Here is a 22,059-nt window from a genome sequence, read left to right on the forward strand (position 1 = left end):
AGATGTGTTTTCATATTGAAGCATTTAACCAATCACATTTCAGCCATTATTTGTTGCCAGGGTCAGAAATCTGCCTCAAGGCCTTCACAATCAGTTCTGCAGGCTCCGCCGCATTAAACAAGCGTCGATAAGACTGTTGCTTTAACCAATCAGAATTCTATTTGGTGACGCCAAGGCCTTCTCGCAGTCGTAGGGATACGTCATCGCTTTCACCAACTATGATTGGCTAGTGATAGAGTGGACTAGCCAGAGCTACCAAAGTGTATCTGGAGCAAGCTGCACAAGCAAATATATTGTTGTGTTGATTTCAAGCCATTTTCAAGACGGACTTTTCCAGAAAAAAATGGACATCATTAAGAAAGGTCGGACAACTCCAAAGCAAGCAGGCCTGTCACAACCGGGAACGAACATTTTCAGCACTAAATCGAATAAAAACGTATGCCAGAAATACGACAGGACAGGCTCGACTTTCAGCATTAGCTTCGCTGGCGATAGAAAATAAGGAAGAAAGAAAGGAGGATGGATATTGTGTACAGTTAAAAAGGATTTTTGGTGAGTAAAATATGGCTATATTCCTAAATAATATTTCAATTGTATGAGGTTATTATTGATTTTTTTTATGTGTCGCAGCTCTAGCTGCAGTAGAGGTTTTATAGCCATAAAATAGTTTTTGTTGAAGGCGTCACTAGGAACCGCCACTGGTTTCCTCTACAGGTGGATTAAAAACTTACAGCCTAAATCCAGTTCTGTTGTATTTAACTTTACACATTCAAAACATTTGCATTTATATTTTAAGAAGTGTCCCACTCTTTTCAGACATGCCCTGGTGACCCAGGTTCGATTCCCACTTGTACGGGTTGTGTCAGGAAGGGCATCCGGCGTAAAACTTGTGCCAAATCCATCATGCGGATCGACTGTTTCGCTGGGGTGACCCCTGAGGGGATAAGCCCAAAAGTCAGTCCTGAACTTTAAGCGGCGCGGCATTCTGCGGTTTACCATTACATGATTTGCAATATCTTCATTTACTGGCGTATTAAATCTGGCCTAATTACATAACGTTCCATGACTGAGAACGAAGGCCATTTGGGGAGATAAAGGCATCAAGCTGCGCTCAGTGACTGGAGCGATTTCATCTCTCACTTCTAGTCTTGTTTCTACCCTACGGGATGGATGTTTTACTAAACATTCTGTGAGTCTTGACATCCCAACTGGCTTTTGTACAATCACTGTTCCTTTGGTTACGCGTGGCTCCTAAGTGGCTTTTGTCATCGAGCGCAGCTCTCAGTTTCCCCGGCATCAAAGCCGGAGACGCCATTAATGCATGACAGTATCCCCGCTTACCTTGAGGCGGCAGGCGGAGAAGTGCTTAGCCCAACTCTCCGCGGAGTGTCGCGTTTTTGTGCCTCTCCTCCTAGCGCCGCCTGTCTGTGTCGAGACAGCGTCGGAGCTTGTCGTCGGGTACTTTGGGGACTTTTCAAGCTGTTGCATTTGCATGATCGCAATTGGGGGTACACTCCTCCTCCTCCTCCGACAACACCGGAGCAAACCCTGCAGAGCAATCAAAGTTTTTTAGTAACGGCTCAAGTGACAGACGTTTCGTCTGAAATTGACATTTATAGTCTGCTACATCACTTTGTACCGCCTTTGAAAGTTAATGATTTATCGAAAATATTTTAAAAATACCTAAATAAATTGTGAATAAAAAGAAAATAAATTGCTTAATATGCATTGACAGTCTTTTTTTTAAATGAAAAAAACAAATGATTAAAAAGGAAAAAATGAAGGAAAACAAAAAAAATCTAGATATATAATGCAAACACATCACAATACACTACTGGCACACTGCACACTTTAAATAAATTTATGTTTACTGATCGAAAATATTTATATATGTTTTGCCTAAAAATAGAGAATAAAAAGAAAATAAATTGCTTTATATGCATCGACATCAAAACAGTCTTTACTTTTTTTAGATGAAAAAAAAAACAAATTATTAAAAGGGAAAAAATGAAGGGAAAAAAAATCTAGGTGTATAATGCAAACACCACCACCACCATACACTACTGGCACACTTTAAATAAATGCTTTTCTGATCGAAAATATTTATATATATTTTGCCTAAAAATAGTGAATAAAAATAAAATAAATTGCTTAATATGCATTGACAGTTTTTACTTTTTTTAAATGAAAAAACAAATTATTAAAAGGGAAAAAAATAAGGAAAACAAAAAAATCTAGATGTATAATGCAAACACCACCATACACTACTGGCACACTTTAAATAAAGTTATGTTAGCTTTTCTGATCAAAAATATTTATATATATTTTGCCTAAAAATAGTGAATAAAAAGAAAATGAATCGCTTAATATGCATTGACAGTCTTTACTTTTTTAGATGCAAAAACAAATTATTAAAAAGGAAAAATGAAGGAAAACAAAAAAACTGGATATATAATGCAAACCAACTAGAATACACAACTGGCACACTGCACACTTAATTTAAAACATTATGGGTTTTTTTCATATTTCAAAACCTGTATCCACAGACACTATGTACATAATTATTGTTAGTCGTGGGTGAGTTATTAACAGTTACACATAATATTACCAATGAAAAGTTCGCTTCAAAGCAGTGCCCATTTAAATTTAAATATGTTTTCATTTCTTAATGTATTATTTATCTTGGGTTTTATTATTTCTACCAACCAGCAGTTTCAATTAGTGTTATTTTTCATGACACGAAACAAATAATTAAAAACAACTGCGTTGCTATGTATGCTTTTTCTCAGTACCATATGTTGTTCTAAAGTGTCGTGAAAACGTCGCACTTTTCATGACGTAGCCATGCAACAGCGGGCTAGTTTGAAACGAGGAAGCCATGAAAAATAATGAAAAAAATAAGAGCGTCCTGACAGCATGGCTCCAGATTTCCGAAATTAACATTATAAATGTCTAAAAGTAAAAGTGTTCGTCCCGGAAAAAGCTTCAGAGGTGAGACCGAACTTTCCTCAGAGAAAAACTTTCAGTAAACGTACCTTTTTTATCCTCGATCTCTCTTACTAGCAGGGTTAGCTCCGGTGTCTTCTCCACCATCGTGGAAAGTGCTAATGTAGCAGGAGAAACTACAGATCTGCAACTACAATGTCGTCCACGGACGATTCTCGCATTTTAGCACTGGAGGACCAAGTACGGAGTTTATCGGATGAGTTAATGCAATGCCAGGTAAGTTTTAAAAACGATCTGCATGCCCGAGATGCGTTCAAGGACAGGGTAATATTGCCCAAACGCAATGTGTACAAACTTCTAACTAATAAAAACAAGTGGTTCTGCCTGCCACGATCTTTTACGCCGATAAACAAAGTAAATCGTAAGTAAATCGAGTACAGTAATGTAGTATTTTTTATCTACGATGCACCGTAACCTGTTTCTACGTTGGTTCAATGCAACGACGCTATCACGTGTTGCTCATTTCGAATCAAATGCACACAGGTGGTTGTTAATGAGGAACTGGGTTTTCAATGTATCCTCACCACTAGGTGGCGCGTCACTTACCGAATGTGTACCTGACATTTAGTTAACTTCTGAAACCTGCGTTCCAATGACAAAAATAGACGTCCAATCCGTTTGAAGTTGCTCTTTGTTCAAACTATTATTAATTATTTCTATTAGTGGCTAAGTCATTTAAATAGGAAGATGAAAAGAGCCACGTTGTTTGACGTTCCTCAACGTCACTGTATGAGTTAATCACATGAAAATGAATACACTAGATCACATGTGTCAAAGTGGCGGCCTGGGGGCCAAATCTGGCCCGCCACATCATTTTGTGTGGCCCGGGAAAGTAAATCATGAGTGCCGACTTTCTGTTTTAGGACCAAATTAAAATGAAGAGTATAGATGTATATTAAATATTCCTGATTTTCCCCCTTTTAAATCAATAATTGTCATTTTCTAATCCATTTTTTCTGTGTTTTTAGTTCAAAAATCATTTTGTCAAATCTAAAAATATATTAAAAAAGCTAAAATAAACATTGTTTTAGATCTATAATAAAACTGAATATTCAGGGATTTTATTCCAGTTCTTTTAATATATATATATATATATATATATATATATATATATATATATATATATATATATATATATATATATATATATATATATATATATATATATAAATATATATATATATATATATATAGATATATAGATATATAGATATATATATAGATATATATAGATATATATATATATAGATATATATATAGATATATAGATATATATCGATATATAGATATATAGAAATATAGAAATATATATATATAATGGTCCGGCCCACGTGAAATCAAGTTGTCGTTAAAGCGGCCCGCGAACCAACCCGAGTCTGACACCTTGCACTAGATATTTCACATTCACATTTCACTTTAATTGAAGAAATTGATTTTTGCATTATTAAGAAGGCAATTAAATATTTTGGGCAGGAAAGTAAAATTTCCCGTTTTGCATTGCATTGATTCATTTTAATTTAGGGATTTAATTTTTTGTACTGATCAAAATCCCTTTAGGGGAAATTCAATGCTGCTAGATATATGTATATATGGTATATATTTTTTAATTTATCACAAGGGTGTCAGACTTGGGTTGGTTCGCGGGCCGCATTAACGTCAACTCGATTTGATGTGGGCCGGACCATTTTAGATATAATATTTAGATTTTTTTTTTATAAATGGATTTAAAGAACTGGATTAAAAGACCAAAATATTCAATTTTTTAATAGATCTAATACAATTTTAATTTAACCTTTTTTTTCATAGTAAGGGAAAATCATTTATTTAATCATTTGTTTTTCATTGCAAAAGGAAACCATTTTTTTCTTTATAATATATTAAAGTGGAAAACAGAAAATATTTTTATATATTCTTAGATTTTACCAAATGATTTTTGAACTAAAAACACATTGATTAAAAATTGCAAATATTGATTTAAAAGAGGGAAAATCAGGAAATATAATATACATCTGTATCTATCATTTTAATTTGATCCTAAAACAGTAAGTCGGCACTCATGATTTACTTTCCTGGGCCACACAAAATTATGCGGCGGGCCAGATTTGGCCCCCGGGCCGCCACTTTGACACCTGTGCTTTATCAGATCTTGTGACAAAATCCCATACTGCAAAAATAGCCCTAATTAAATACCGATACCGACTATCAAATCAGGACATCACTAGCTCTATATATAGTACATAATATTTTTTTTAATATGGACAAACAGGAAATATGGACACGGTCCTCATCCCACTGATATTCTTGCTCCCCCTAATACGAACTGCCTTTCACGCCATCCTTGGTGGTCCCATCCTCCGCGAGATCAGAGCTACGGACCGTCTAATTGGCGAGGCTTTAGTTCCGTAGCGTAGCATTTAAATATTGCCATTTGAACAGCAGTGATGTCTTAAGTCTCTGGCAAGATGTACTCGGGGACAGCCATTAACTACAAAGGCGCCCATCTGTCAGCCAGCAAGTGCTCCTGCTAGACCCATGCTAATTTAATTACTATGTGTGGCTGGATTCCAGTGGCTCATGTTTGGCCCGTGGTCTTTCGCTTTCTTAACATGAAAAATGAATAATTCATCCGGCCATCAAACGCACATTCAACACATGTTTAAACACGCACTGATGAGGGTCCTGACCAAAACAGCCGGCTGTCTAAAGTTATCCGTTGCTACTTAACTTTAGCTGCATTGCAGGAATTTAAGGGATCATCATCACCACCCGGATGCAAGCAAAAAAATAAATAAAAAAGTACCGTCTGACAGTCCTTCTATTTTATACGTTCTCCTCACGGTCTCATCAAGGTCCGCTCTGCCATTTGGCTAAATAATTGATGAGACACTTTTGAGACGGGGGGCTAAAATTCATGTACTAATTGGAGACCAGTGGATTCCAGTGGGAGGGATGACTTTTATCTTGTGATGATGTGAACATAATTTATCAGATAATTTTATATCAAGTCGATTTGGCATAATTCGGTCTTTTAATGTCAGAAATGTAGTTTTCTTTTTTTTTTTTTTTTTTTTAGATGTCCCTCATTAAATGAAATGCAGCTTTGGAAAAAAATTAAAACTCTAGAGACAATTTGAATTGGAAATGTATCAGGGGCTGCTCGGATTGGTCGACTTGAGGATGACTCACTCTGTCATCAGTTTGGAGTTTCTTTGGCGCTGAAAAACAGATTTGGAGAGGGCTTGATTAATGAAGAAACGGCATACTCGCTATCAAAATGGATGCCAGCCCCTCCTCGCCGGTCATAAATAGTTGATCAGGACGAGTGCCAATGCAAACTCCCCTTGAGTCGAAGGTCACGTCCCAGACGCGTGCGTTCGGAGACGCTCACGACTGATTCGGGCCGATCAAAAAATGATTTTGTACAAGATGTCTTCAATTATTGATCGACTCCTCTTTTCCCCGCTATGCTAATGTCATCAGCAATTCCTCTTCATTTTTGTTTTTTAAAGCCAAAGAAAGACGAGATGTTTTGCTGGTGTCCTTATTGGAGATAAGCCAAGGGAAATTGTTGATTTAGTGTTAAAACTGGAAGAAAAAAATGGTTGCTGTTAGCTGTTGTCATGTCAATGTTCGTGTTGATGTTGACAACTTTGTAAGTGTATTTTATGACAAATTTGATTTTGTTTTTAATTGAAAATTATGTGCTCTTGGATGTCACATGATGTTGTTGAATAATTATAGCCATGTTGGAGGTCACGACCAAAGGTCTAGGTCAGGGGTGTCAAACTCGGGTTGGTTCGTGGGCCGCTTTAACGTCAACTCGATTTCACGTGGGCCGGACCATTTTAGATATAATATTTATATTTTTTTAATAAATGGATTAAAAGCCCTGAATGTTCAGTTTTTTATAGATAAAAAACAATGTTTATTTAGCTTTTTTTAAATATATTTTTAGAGTTTACATAATGATTTTTGAACTAAAAACAAAGAAAAACATGGATGACAAAATTGTATTTATTGATTTAAAAGGGGGAAAATCAGGAAATTTAACATACATCTATACTCTTCATTTTAATTTGATCCTAAAACAGAAAGTCGGCACTCATCATTTACTTTCCCGGGCCACACAAAATGATGCGGTGGGCCAGATTTGGCCCCCGGGCCACCACTTTGACACGTGTCTTATACGATGGAAATTGTAAAATTCAACGATTTTAAGGGTACGGCTTATATGCGCATGAATAGACTTGACACGCACCAAACTGCTAAACAAAATAAATGAATGTCTCTGAATGAAATTCAAAAAAAAAAAAGTAAAATTCAACGATTTTAAGGCAATTTTAAGGGTACGGCTTATACGCGGACGCGGCCTTTATGCGACAAAATACGGTGAATACTTTTTATATTGTGTAATTCAACGATTTTTAGGCCATTTTAAGGGTGCGGCTTATACGCAGACGCGGCTTATATGCGAGAAAATACACTGAATACTTTTTAAATTAGCACCATTTCCTCTGTTTGTGCATAAATTAAATTAACATGAAAGCAGAGGTATGCCATTTCAAGCCAATTAGGAATAACTGAACCCACTTCTATTTTTCTCAGGCTGATAAAGACTTTGTGTGGTCCCTTTGGAAACGACTCCAAGTGGAACATCCAGATCTGACCCAAGCCGTGAGCCTGGTCATTGAGCGGTGAGTAAATGCATTTGTTAAACCCCCACACCTGTATGTTATTTTTTTCTTTTTTTTAACCTCTCCGGCGCTGCGAGATAAGCGCGAAAGTCGCTCGTTGGACGTAAGGCACCTTGGCCGTTCTACTGGGGTTAGGACGGAATTTGCCGCAGATGCCGATTTAAGCCCCGTTATCCTCCACATCGCGGTTCAGCCATGGAAACTTTTTTAATGAAAACACTCTTACACGGCTCCCGTTGTGGACCGTTGAAAGACCCCTGCCAACACGCCGTCTTTAACGGATAAATTGAGATTGAATATGACCTTTTTCACAGAGTGGCTAAGCCACACAAAGATCAGTGGCATGGGAATGTTCACAAGAGATGAAATATGGACAGTTTTTTTTTGACAATACCCGTGTGTATGGATGTAATCTAATATAGAAGGATTCTGTCTTGGGGTACGTTCCTGTTCGGAAAAGATCCAAGGGCGGGAGTTTTTGGCACAGATACGCCTAGGCACGCCACTTCTAAAGCAAGCCGCGCACCTTTTGACTTTTCGGGATCTTATTTTTTGAAAGTTTACATTTTTCTTCTCTATAAAGAAGTCATCTACTCCAAAGCACATTGAATACCTTGATTTTGGCGTGTTTGGATGTGGTTTAACATCTTTTTTGGCTCTTGTTTCTGGAGCTACTGTGGAATTTTTAGGGTGCATTTACACTGGAAAGCGGCGACATTCCGTTTTTTTTAACTTGTACGCTGCCATCAACATTTTATCTGGGAAATCTGACACTGAATGAATGAAGTTTTCTGCTATAAATTGTTCCTAAGGATGTTTGTGCCTGGTTGTTTGTCTCAGTGTGCTCTGATTTGCTGGCAACCAATTTGGGGGGTCCCCCGCCTGCTGTTCACAGTTTGCTGGGATAGGCTCCAGCACCCCCGCGATCCTTGTCAATATAAGTGGTATGGAAAATGAATTAATTTGGATTCCTGTTTAGTTCCAGAACATAGGATATGAACTAAATGAATTTTTGGGGGCTTCATTTTCAGTTGGTTTATCACTAAAAAAAATATCGGTTTATGGGGCCTGTTCAAATATAATTACTGTATTTTCACGACTATAAGGTGCACTTAAAAGTCTTAAATTTTCTCCAAAATAGACTGAATATTTAGGGCTTTTGATCCAGTTCTTTTTTTAATCCAATTAAAAAAAATCTGTTTTATATATCTAAAATGGTCCGGCCCACAAGTGTCACGTTAATGCGGCCCGCAAATTTATCCCAGTTTGACACCCTTGCTATAGAGCACATGTGTCAAAGTGGCGGCCCGGGGGGCAAATATGGCCCGCCGCATCATTTTGTGTGGCCCGGGAAAGTAAATGATGAGTGCCGACTTTCTGTTTTAGGATCAAATTGAAATGAAGAGTATAGATGTATATTACATTTCCTGATTTTTCCCCTTTTAAATCAATAATTGTAATTTTTGTATTAAATTTTTCTGTGTTTTTAGTTCAAAAATCATTTTGTAAAATCAAAAAATATATTTAAAAAAACCTCAAATAAACATTGTTTTAGATCTATAAAAAACTGAATATTAGGGCTTTTAATCCAGTTCTTTTAATCCATTTATTAAAAAAAAAATCTAAATATTATATCTAAAATGGTCCAGCCCACGTGAAATCAAGTTGACGTTAAAGCGGCCCGCGAACCAACCCGAGTCTGACACCCTTGCTTAAGATAACCATAGGTCCTCATTGTCAACTATACCTGAGAGTTGTTAGCAGTTACCAAACAACACGAGTAAAAAATAAACCTCACATAGAGAGACTTCCTCAATACAGGTGCCTCCTGTTTTTTTTTCTTCCCCAACATCCTCCTCAGTTAGCTCACATCCCCTTAGGAAACCCATCAAAGTGTGCTGCTCCGCCGAGACCGCCGAGGGAACATCCACCCAGAGATCGTCGTGCGTGTATACAGTATCACCTGATGCGCAGGAGGATATTGACATGGTAATTGTGTCGACTCCAGTCAAGCGCAGGTTCCCACCGGGAGCCCCCTCCTTCTCGCCCGTGTGGATTTTTTTTGCCGCCGTGATTGGTTGCTTTGCGGGGGAATGCGGCGAGCGCAGCCCCGACGCACCAGGAGATGTAGCTAGGGCAGCTCGCGTTCCATCTTCTACCTCCGGGGACCTCCCGGATACTTATTTCAGTGTCTGTCGAGGGAGAAGGCTGATCAGAAGAGGCAAAAGAGACGCCTTGAAGACGAGAGGTGTTGTAGGAGTACGTAGATTGCGGAGGAGGAGAGGCGGGGGGGTTGGTTTTGGGGGCCCTGGTGGCCTCGAGGAGTTGAAACGAACCGCGTCCCCAATTGCTGCGCTGTTTTTGTCTCCCTAGAAGTTCACGAGATTCGAGATAAGCCAGAGGCTGAAAGAAAGTTCACTCGGGTGTTGGTGGAAAGCTTTTGGATGAAAGCTACTGATAATGTTTCATTCAACATGTAATAAAGATAGAATCAAATAATAGAGCAACGTTTCTAGGTGTACAGTGGTACCTCGACATACGAGTAATTTGAGATACGATTAAAATTTCGGGCAAATATTTATCTTGAGATACGAGACACATTTTGATATACGAGCAGACAGTGGACGCGAGATGCTGCTCATAAGAACATCATGGCCGCTTTCCGGTCGCAACTCCCTCGTGTAATGTCTCTCTGGTCGCAACTCCCTCTTTGTAATGTCTCTGCGAGCACTGGGCGGAGCGTTGCATTTTTTCCAGTGTTTTTTTTTCCCTGTTAGTCATTGCGAATGGTGAAGCGATCGCTAATACAAAATTTATATACTACTTGTTGACAAGTGGTCTTGTTGTGAGGACATTATCCTATTGTGAGGACATTAGTGTGCATCATTTTCGGAATATTTTGAAGGGAATACAAAAGCAAACTACCATCAATAGGTTGTATCTCAAACTTAGGGTGGAGGCGGGCCAATAAAGCCAAGCCAAGAGAAGAAAGGTATCAAACTTTAATACAAAATTAGAATTACGTTTAGTGTAAGGTTCGATTAAACCTATTTTGAGTGTGTCTGCATTATATTCCAAGTTCATTTAAATTTGTTTATGTTATGTTACGAGCGCGTTGCCGTGCAAAAAGTCTGATTTTTCTACTATTAAACACATGTTAGTACTATGAAACCACTAGTTATTAGTTAATTTGTTAATAGATGGCAAATTAGAACAAATAAAAATCTTTTTCCCATCCAGTATCCTGTTTTGGGTGTTTTTTCAGAGGGTTGGAACAAATTAATTTGTCTTTAGTTCATTTCTATGGGAAACTTTTGTTTGAGTTACGAGAAAATCGACATACGAGCTCCGTCCCGGAACGAATTAAGCTCGTATCTCGAGGTACCACTGTACAATCAAAATAAGCATTGTGGCGATGGACAGATCTTCTATTGAACATCGTTTTGTTATTTGATAGTTCTAAAATAGGCTTTCAAGATGGGTGAAATTATCTGGATTTTTGACATCTTGGTGGAATTTCAGGTTTTATTCGAGTCAGGTATTACTTTGCTAAAGTTTGTACAGCTAGCCACTTGTTAAGGAACTAAAAGTTGATCTTCCATTATGTCTCGTGCTCCAGTAGACCCTGACGAGATCACTTCACAATGTTCTAAGGGAGCTTCGTGACTTATTAGTTCCGCCCAGTCTGCCCGTGTTTTGCCATTTCGCTACATTTCTCCATAATAGTCCGTTTCAAACCAACTTTGAAACATCACTTTTACCGAACATAATCTGTGTTGTCAGTCAGTACGCATGCAAATATCTCATCATTCTGTCTTCCAGTGAGCGGCACAAAGGCGAAATGAAGGACAGAAAGGTTCTGGAGATCCTCCAGGCCAAAGACTTCAAGATAAAGGATCTGGAACTGGTACTGCACTACTTTATTTTTATTTTTTTAAACGCCGTAAGCTTACATTGTTAAGCATCCAGGGAAGCTTTTGTCCTAGACCTCCAAAAGCAATCCTTCCTCCCTGGCCAGTTAAGCACGACCGGGGTTAAAATTGTTCACGTCGACCTCATTATCAACGTTTGAATTTATTTGACGGTCCCGCGTCTAAATCTCTATTAAAGCTCCCCCGCTCGGGTGCTCTTAGCACGGCAATCTGGAAGTAGCGAGGAGCGCCTAAATCCACGATGTGGACGGATCAGATCCATTTCCTCCATCGTGGCAATTAATTGCATCCCAGAGCAGCGTGTTATTTGAGACCAGTGCACGCTCACATAAGGTAGTGGATTAGCAGACAATTCTAAAGAGCGGAAAAAAAGGCCAGAAGGACCATAAAAGCTGCCGTGAAGATAGCATGAAATCTGGGTTTGTAACGTTTCAGTGACATTGTAGCTTGCTGGGAGCTTAGCAAACGTAAAAAAAAATCCCTAGAAAGAAACGACTATGTATTAACTCCTTTCTATGGAGATGGAAATGACACGTTTAGGCTGTTAAATCTTTTTATCAGGTGACAAATGCTTAAAGAATCGGTCAAGTGACAAAAATTATGTTTGGTAACAACCTTGGCATGATTCAGAAAAAAATATTGCTAACAAGGCTGGTATATTTAAATGTAGCCCAGTATATTCAATGGGGCTTCAATTGAAATGAGTTAGCTAGTTTTAGTTAGCTGCTCGTTGCTAACGAATGCAAGGTAATTGATGCTGTATTTATTTCAGTGCAGTTCATTTGATTAAACATTTTTAAATATATATATTGTGTATGTTTATGTTGCACTTTTTATCCATTTTCTATAGCAAGGATGTCAAACTCGGATAGATTCGCGGGCCGCATTAACTTGCCACTTGTGGGCCGGACCATTTTAGATATACCGTATTTTCACGACTATAAGGCGCACCGCATTATAAGGCGCACCCTCAATGAATGACACATTTTAATTTTTTTTCCACATATAAAGCACACTGGATTATAAGGCGCCCTGTCTATTTTGGAGAAAATTTAAGACTTAAGTGCGCCTCATAGTCGTGAAAATGTAATATTCATTTAGATTTTTTAATTTTTTTAAATTGGATTAAAAGAACTGGATCAAAATCCCTAAATATTAAGTTTATTTGAGCTCTGTCTTAGTAAGGGAAAATGTCTTTTAATAATTAGTTTTTCATTTCAGAAGGAAACAATATTTTTTTTCATTATGTTCAATATTAAAGTGGAAAAAAATATTTTTATATATTTTTTACAAAAATATTTTTGAACTCAAAAATGGCAATAATTGATTTAAAAAGGGGAAAATCAGGAAATACAATACATATATATAATCTTCATTTGTATTTGATCCTAAAACAGAAAATTATTTACTTTCTCGGACCGCACAAATTGATGCCGGGGTCCAGATTTGGCCCCCGGCCCATCACTTTGACACCTATCCTCTATAGTTTATGTTTCAGCAAATTAAGATTGAAAGAAGCAACCAGTGAGCTCACATTTATACAAATATTTTGGCCATCTTTACTTATACTAACATCAGAAGGAAAATATATTTCAGTTAGTTTGTCACTCAAAGATGTTATTTTTGAATGAGGAAGTTGCAATTGCATTGATGTGCGTCATATAATTTGTCCTTTTTCTTCTGTTAATAGAGAGTGTCAGAAAAGCAGCAAGAGGTAAACAAGCTTATCCAAAGACGCCCTGCAATTGACCCACAAGCTTCTTTAACGAAAAGCGAGCTGCAAGATTTGCGTCAACAACTCCTCGACAAGAGCGCTCAACTTCAGGTTTGTCCAACAATTTCCACGGCGACAAGTCCTCTCGTCGCTCTAAACAGTGCACGAGAAAAAATGCCTTTCTTCCCAAAAAACACATTTATCATGCCACGGACAACAGAGAATACTTAAGGGTAAAAAAATGAAGGCCTTTGGAAACTTGCGGATTAATACTTAATGATGCCGTCAGTAGGGAGGAGAGCGGAAAGAGTGTGTTACGGCTTGGCCTCCCCTTAATTATGGTTGCACAGGACCTGCCTATGATTAATTGATAGCGGAACGGTCCTCTCGCAGTTTTGGTGCGGACTCACGGCGAGAAATGGCAGGAGGACAGCATCAGAAAGGGAGTCTAATGGGCCTTGCAGCCAGCGCCATTCTCATTAGCGCTAAAGATACCTGCATGTGTCCGGCTAGCGCAGGTGACCTTGGCCAATAAGTGTATCGGGCGGGAATCTCCCGAGACAAAATAAGAAGGGGGGAGAAAAAAGGCAAAATATGAAAGCCGTGGCGATCATTACATATTCGTTATAGTTGTTCAGACCCTTGACATCATTAGTTTTTTGTTCAGAATGGTCCAGTCATATCTCAACTCTTGATAAATGGAAATTAGCACATGCCTCCGTTTGACCTTTTAAAGGGCCATCTTCCGTTTTTGTTTAAAGAAAATAATTCCGTAAAATGTGGTATCTGTAACGTATTTATATATTTGTATTATGAATAGATATAATTGTAAAAGAATAAGTTCGCAATGTGCACAAATAGAATTTTGCTGTGCATGTTTCAGTGCCTTTGACAGCTTTAGGCGTCAAATTCATTTGGACTGGGAGGGATGGCAGTGATCCTTTCCTATCAGTGGCAGCTAATAAATTAGATTGGATTAGATTAGATTTAGGATTAGATTAGATTTAGGATTAGATTAGATTATATTTAGGATTAGATTGGATTTAGGATTGGATTGGATTTAGGATTGGATTGGATTTAGGATTGGATTAGATTTAGGATTGGATTAGATTTAGGATTGGATTAGATTTAGGATTAGATTAGATTTAGGATTAGATTAGATTAGATTTAGGATTAGATTAGATTTAGGATAAATTTAGATTTAGGATTAGATTAGATTTAGGATTAGATTAGATTTAGGATTAGATTAGATTTAGGATTAGATTAGATTTAGGATTAGATTAGATTTAGGATTAGATTTAGGATTAGATTAGATTTAGGATTAGATTAGATTTAGGATAAATTTAGATTTATGATTAGATTAGATTTAGGATTAGATTAGATTTAGGATTAGATTAGATTTAGGATTAGATTAGATTTAGGATTAGATTAGATTTAGGATTAGATTTAGGATTAGATTAGATTTAGGATTAGATTAGATTAGATTTAGGATTAGATTAGATTTAGGATTAGATTAGATTTAGGATTAGATTAGATTTAGGATTAGATTTGGATTTAGATTTGATTTAATTTAGATTTGATTTAATTTAGATTTGATTTAATTTAGATTTGATTTAATTTAGATTTGATTTAGATTTGACTTAGATTTGATTTAGATTTGATTTAGATTTGATTTAGATTAAAACAGAACTTTATTTCATCCCGTATTCGGGAAATTTCTTGGTTGCAGTAACAAGACAGACACAAGACACACAAGACATTGTAGACCTAGTTTAAAAAAACTGGAGCCACACGTACGAAGTCCACTAGGTGGGGACCATCTGCAAACTGAGACTGCATTTACCGCACAGTCCCTCAGTAGTCTGGAGGTTTTAAATATGATCTTCTTTCCTCCCAAAAATTTACTGCTCTATAATGGAATAAAATGCACCTGAGAGTAAGCTTAAAAAATACCTTGCGGTTAACCACTCCGAATTTTAAAAAACAATAAAATGTCATTTACAAGTGTGCGATCTGGCAGCAGTGCAAAAGATGATCGGAACTTTTTGACTTAGCAAACAGTCATACAAACACAGGGGATGGCGCAACCTCCCCCGTAATAACTTTTGTTTTTCTTGCGCTATTGTTTATTTGGCCCTTCTCGACCTCGCCTCCTGACACGCACACCTCCCTCATCCTCGTCCAGGAATTGAAGACGGAGTGTGGGAGGAAAGAGGAGGAGGCGCAGCAGGCAGCGCGTGCACTCGAGGAGGAGAAAGGGGGATTAACATCCCGCTGTGTCGCCCTGCGAGCTGACCTGGAGGAGAACCAGAAGCAGGCCAAGCACCACCGTGACCAGAGGGAGGCTTCTCAGGCCAGAGTCAAGGTTTGAATAACACACACAGGATGGTCCTTGTGTCCTCTGTGGCGTCCGTTTCTTTGGTGCACCTTGACATCTCTGATCCTTTGCCTCTCTAACATCGGAAAAAAACAATCACAGCAGCAAAGCAACACAGTTTGTGGATTATGGAGAGGTGTTTTTGATAGGAAGTTACCTATTTTGGTGGATGGAGTAGCCTTGCTCAGTCCTGAGATCGAGGGTTCAATCACCAGTGGGTTCCTTTTTGGAGTTTGCGCTCTCGTCCTAAAAACATGCACGGTAGTCTGGTCAAACTCTCTAAATCACGTGTCAAAGTGGCGGCCCCGGGGCCAAATCTGGCCCGCCGGATCATTTTGTGTGGCCCGGGGAATGTAAATCATGAGTGCCGACTTTCTGTTTTAGGATCAAATTAAAATGAAGAGTATAGATGTATATTAAATTTCCTGATTTTCCCCCTTTTAAATCAATAATTGTCATTTTTTATCCATTTTTTTCTGTGTTTTTAGTTCAAAAATCATTTTGTAAAATCTAAAAATAGATTTAAAAAAAGCTAAAATAAACATTGTTTTAGATCTATAAAAAACGGAATATTCAAGACTTTTGATCCAGTTCTTTTAATCCATTTATAAAAAAAAATAGTATCTAAATATTATATCTAAAACGGTCCGGGCCACATGAAATCAAATTGACGTAAAAGCAGCCCGCGAACCAACCCGAGTCTGACACCCTTGCTCTAAATTGTCCGCAAGTATGATTGGTTGGTACTAATTCAAGGTGTACCCTGCCCATGGTTAGCTGGGATAGACTCCAGCACCCCTTGTGAGGATACACGGTACGGAAAAGAAATGAATGAATCATTGATTCAACATACAGTACCGTAAATAAAGTGTAGTGAACTGTAAAATTGGACACGTTCTGAATACACACAGACACATTTTTCATAACGCATACCTGTCAATTTATACGTTTTTCCCGATTTTAGACGTCATTTTAAATTCTGTACGCCATAACAACTTGTATGGAAGTACGTTTTTTTGTAAAACCGATCTCGTTTTACCCATTTCGGCTCTAATTCGGGTCGTGTCGGTCACCGTAGCAGAAGAAAATGTTATCGTCGATTGTTAATATTGTCATGCTTTAATCATGATATGCGCATTTGCAATGCCCTTTCACATGTCTGCCTTTTCACTATAAATATAGCACGTCAGCAAGCAATGTACCCATACCCATAAAGTCAAGCTGTCAGTGTCATACAGCGACATCTACACAATCTTGAATTTAGTGCATACTGATTGGGCACCCCGTCCATTTTGGAGAAAATTTTAGACTTTTAAGTGCGCCCTATGTGAGTAAATATGTGCCATGTTGCATTTTTTTAAATTGCTTAATAAGGGGAATTGCAATCATTAATCAGGGCAGCAATTGGCCGAGGTTGCCAGGTATGTAATGACTATTTGATTCCTGTGAAACATGTTTTCCATAATATGGTTTTGTTCTTAGTGCCAAGTTATAAAATCTTTTAATGGTTTGCTTTTGTTCTCTGTTTCTTCCCCTTGATCATACATAATTACGAATTTATTTAGCAGTTTTTTACAAATAAAAAAAACTTACAATAAAATCATTCCTAACCAGGAACTTGAGGAAGAAGTCCGCAGCACCCAGCATGAGGTATCCAAAATTCAGAGCCGTAACAGCACCCTGGCAGCTTGCATCTCCATCAAAGAACAGGAGGTGGCAACAAAAGAGGATCAGCTTCATAAACTCAGGTAAGATGACACCCCACAATACTCATGAGATAGAAATACAGTGGTACCTCGAGATACGAGCTTAATTCGTTCCGGGACTGAGCTCGTATGTCGATATTATCGTAATTCAAATGAACGTTTCCCATTGAAATGAACTAAATACAAATTAATTTGTTCAAACCCTCTGAAAAAACACCAAAAACAGGATATCGGATTAGAAAAAATGTTTTATTTGTTCTAATTGGCCATCTATTAACAAAGTATCAAATAACTAGTGGTTTAATAGTACTAAAATGTGTTTAATAGTACTAAAATCAGACTTTTTGCATGGCAATGCGCTCGTAACATAACATAAACAAATTGAAATGAACTTGGATTACGATGCAGACACACTCAAAAATAAGTTGAATCGAACAGAAAAGGGAGAAAATGATGCAGATGAGGCGTACAGTGGTACCTCGAGATACGAGCTTGATTCGTTCCGGGACTGAGCTCGTATGTCGATTTTCTCGTAACTCAAACGAACGTTTCCCATTGAAATGAACTAAAAACAAATTAATTTGTTCCCAAAAAAAAACTAAAACAGGATATAGGATTGGAAAACATTTTTAGTTGTTCTAATTCGCCATCTATTAACAAAGTAACAAATAACTAGTGGTTTAATACTACTAAAATGTGTTTAATTGTACTAAAATCAGACTTTTTGCATGGCAACGCGCTCATAACATAAACAAAATTAAATGAACTTGGATTACAATGCAGACACACCCAAAAATAAATTTTATCTAACCTTACACTAAACTTAATTCTAATTTTGTTTTCAATTTTGATACCTTTCTTCTCCCGGCTGGGTTGGCTCTATTGGCCCCGCCTCCACCCTGACTTTCAGATGCAACCTATCAATGGTAGTTTGCTTTTGTATTCCCTTCAAAATATTCCGAAAATGATGCACACAAATGTCCTCACAATAGGATAATGCACGTCCACTTGCCAACGAGTAGTATACATATATAACTCGTATTAGCGATCGCTTCGCCATTCGCAATGACTAACGGGAAAAAAAAACACTGAAAAAATGCACTGCTCTGCCCAGTGCTCGCAGAGACATTACAAAGAGGGAGTTGCGACCAGAGAGACAGTGGCCATGATGTTCTTATGAGCAGCATCTCGCGTCCGCTGTCTGCTGGTATATCAAAATTTGTCTCGTATGTCAAGATAAATATTTGCCTGAAAATTTTACTCAGATCTCGAACTTCTCGTATGTCGAGGTACCACTGTAGTTGACTTTTTCTAGCCAGCGCGAGCCTAAATGAAAGGCTCCGTGCATTTGGATAGTGTCAAGTACATTGCTTTTAGTGTCAAGGCTTGGGGGTGACACTGATATTTCCGAGCACAGCTCACCTAAAGCCACTCGGTAAGCCTCGCGTAGTGGATGCGCTTTAAAGGAGGGTGAAAAGGGAAACGGGCCAGGCTTTGCCTAAGCTGTAGTCGATATGATAAAAACTCTGGGAACCTTTAGAAGCCTTAGAGGTAATCTCAAGCCTTTTTTTTTTTAAACTACTTTTCTGTTTTAATGGCTGCTGCGCTCTGATGTGTCAGTCACATTCGGAGAGGCGCCGGCGAAGGCCTCTCAAGGTTTTAGCTCGGTGATTAACGACGGCTCGGCGCGTTAGAGGAGCACTTTCCGCTTGTAATTCCGCAGGAACTCGGGGAATTGATCCGCATTATCCGTACTTTATCGGTCACAGCGATGCGCCGAAATTAATTTGCGTCACGCGGCGGGCGCCGCCCTCAGGTGCGAGTTGGCAGAAGTGCAGACGTCGTACAAACGCAGCACGGAGCACGCCGAGGCGCAGAGCCAACTGATCAAGGAGCTAGAGGGACTCAACGTGGACACGCAGAGAATTCTGAGGAACCAGGATGAGGCCCATGCCGCCGACAACACTTCCTGTCAGAAGGTATTTCCAGAACTCCATGTGGTAAAATTGACTTTTAACATGGGAAGATCTCGGTTTAACCAATGAGAAACATGTTGGAGGTATTTCTCAAAGTACCGTATTTTGCTGTTTAATATACCCGGCTATATTAAACGGCAGGGGTATATTAAATGGCGCACAAACGGTAAGGTACGATCCACTACGCCACTAGTGTCAAACTGGCGGCCCGGGGGCCAAATCTAGCCCGCCGCATCATTTTGTGTGGCACGGGAAAGTAAATCATGAGTGCCGACTTTCTGTTTTAGGATCAAATTAAAATGAGGAGTATAGATGTATATTAAATTTCCTGATTTTCCCCCTTTTCAATCAATAATTGTCATTTTTTAAATCCATTTTTTCTGTTTTTAGTTCAAAAATCATTTTGTAAAATCGAAAAATATATTTAAAAAAGCTAAAATAAACATTGTTTTAGATCTATAAAAAATGAATATTCAGGGCTTTTAATACAGTTCTTTTAATCCATTTATAAAAAAAAAAAATCTAAATATTATATCTAAAATGGTCCGGCCCACATGAAATCGAGTTGACGTTAACGCGGCCCACGAACCCACCCGAGTCTGACACCCTTGCTCTAACACTAACAACAACACTCTAACACTAACACTACTGTATTTTGCTGTTTAATATAACCCCCCATTTAATATATTAAACGGCAGGGGTATATTAAATGGCGCACAAACGGGAAGGTACCATCCACTACGCACTCTTTATGCCGTGGTGGGGTGCATGAACGTTTTGCAGACTAAAACTACTTACTGCTCAGGTTAAAACTACTTACTGCTGAATAAAGTCTGACTTGGAATTTTAATGAACTTAAGTATCTATAATTATGCCCCCATAAACACCATACAAATCTTGCCCAAAAAAGCGGAGTTGCCGTTTAGTATATTAAATGGCGGGGGTATATTAAATGGCGCACAAACGGGAGGCTCAAAAAAGCAAAAATCATGTAATATACCCGGGTATATTAAACGGCAAAATATGGTACATGCTTTTTAATGAAAAAGGAAAGTGCCAAGTGATATTATGCTCCTTTAACGAAGTGATTCACATGTGTTTGACAGCTGTATAGCGAGTTGAGCCAATGCTACCAGAGCCTCATGACAAGTGAGGCTACGCTGAGGAAGAGCCACCAGGAGTTGAGCAGCCAGTTGGCCCAGAAAGAGAAGGAGATATTGCAACTGCAAGCCCAACTGCAACAACAAAAACAACAACAGGAGAAACGGGAGGAATCACCAAAGCAGCAGCAAAAAACAGCACTTTGTTTCTCAAACAACAGACAAACCAACTTAAAGGTAAGAGTTCAACACCTAATTCAGATTTTTTTTTGGTCTATTCTAATTTTCTAGTACAATGGTACCCCGACATACGAGCAATTCGAGATACGAGTAAAATTTTGGGCAAATATTTATCTTGAGATACGAGACACATTTTGATATACGACCATGGACGTGAGAGGCTGCTCATAAGTACATTATGGGCATTATCCCTCTCCGCAACTCCCTCGTGTAATGTGTCTGGTTGCAACTCCCTTTTTGTAATGTCTCTGCGAGCACTGGGCGGAGCGTTGCATTTTTTCAGTTTTTTTCCCCCCGTTAGTCATTGTGAATGGCGAGGCGATCGCTAATACGAAATATATATATATATACTACTCGTTGTCAAGGGGTCGTGCATTATTCTATTGTGAGGACATTTGTGTGCATCATTTTGGGAATATTTTGAAGGGAATACAAACTCAAACAACCCTCGATAGGTTGCATCTGAAAGTCAGGGTGGAGGCGGGGCCAATACAGCCAACCCGGGAGAAGAAAGGTATCAAAATATCCAACAAAATTAGAATTAAGTTTAATGTTGGGTTCAATTAAACTTATTTTTGAGTGTGTCTGCATCGTAATCCAACTTCATTTAAATTTGTTTATGTTATCTTACGAGCGATTTGCCGGATTTAATATTTGGTCACCGGAAATTTAAATGCTAAACTAGTAAAACATTGCTCACTACCAATTGGTTCCTTTATTAAACATTGACATCCTTTAAAACATGATATTGAGTCTTGCTGGGAGCATATGGATAACCACTATGTTCACCTATGTATAAAAATATATATTTTTTGTTTTCTCCTCTTCCTATTGTTCAATACAAGTACGCTGCTTTAGAGATTATTTCACCGCACACTTGTCACAAAGTGAATACCAATTTCAGTTGAAGAGATGTGATTAATTGCAGCTTCGAAGGTGTAAAAGGCCACGCCAGATTGCGTGGGCGAGGTTGCCTCGGAGTGTGATAGCTCGCTATCTTTGAACTGTCGCCTACGAGTGATGGACTGCCTTTTAGGGTGATAACATTTTTTTTTTAAAATGCAGTAGAAATAGGTGACAATTGCCAGCTAATGAGGTAATAGATGATTCTTCAGGGGAGGGCCACGCTGAGCATTACGGTAATCCCGATGCAGATATCAGCCCAAAATGTTAAGTGAGACGTGATTGCCCTGCACCATTTAACCCCCTTAATTCAACCGGCCAATTTATGTATAAATGGATTATTTAGCCAGTAGTTAATTATACAGTTGTGTAGTCTTCCTGCCAGTAATTAAGTTGATTAAATTTTTTGTC

The 22,059-nt window shown here is 38.3% G+C and overlaps 2 protein-coding genes across 2 annotated transcripts in view; one reads left to right on the forward strand and one right to left on the reverse strand.

The window, feature by feature from the left end:
* The window catches only part of bnc2 (basonuclin zinc finger protein 2), a 187,370-nt gene extending 183,915 nt beyond the window's left edge, over positions 1–3,455 (reverse strand). The window contains exons 1-2 of the mRNA XM_077604763.1: positions 3,036–3,455; positions 1,342–1,548 (exon numbers count right to left, since the gene is read on the reverse strand). The gene's annotated coding sequence lies outside the window, so the exon portion shown is untranslated. The remainder of the gene's footprint in view (positions 1–1,341; positions 1,549–3,035) is intronic.
* cntln (centlein, centrosomal protein) overlaps positions 2,847–22,059 on the forward strand; it is a 111,471-nt gene continuing 92,258 nt past the window's right edge. The window contains exons 1-9 of the mRNA XM_077604773.1: positions 2,847–2,991; positions 3,064–3,222; positions 7,612–7,700; positions 11,523–11,607; positions 13,323–13,457; positions 15,532–15,711; positions 17,338–17,471; positions 19,246–19,408; positions 20,512–20,742. Coding sequence (XP_077460899.1) covers positions 3,142–3,222; positions 7,612–7,700; positions 11,523–11,607; positions 13,323–13,457; positions 15,532–15,711; positions 17,338–17,471; positions 19,246–19,408; positions 20,512–20,742 — 1,098 coding nt within the window. The 5' untranslated portion in view covers positions 2,847–2,991; positions 3,064–3,141. The remainder of the gene's footprint in view (positions 2,992–3,063; positions 3,223–7,611; positions 7,701–11,522; positions 11,608–13,322; positions 13,458–15,531; positions 15,712–17,337; positions 17,472–19,245; positions 19,409–20,511; positions 20,743–22,059) is intronic.

Source organism: Stigmatopora argus, chromosome 7 (genome assembly GCF_051989625.1).
Source record: "Stigmatopora argus isolate UIUO_Sarg chromosome 7, RoL_Sarg_1.0, whole genome shotgun sequence".
Classification (NCBI taxonomy): domain Eukaryota; kingdom Metazoa; phylum Chordata; class Actinopteri; order Syngnathiformes; family Syngnathidae; genus Stigmatopora; species Stigmatopora argus.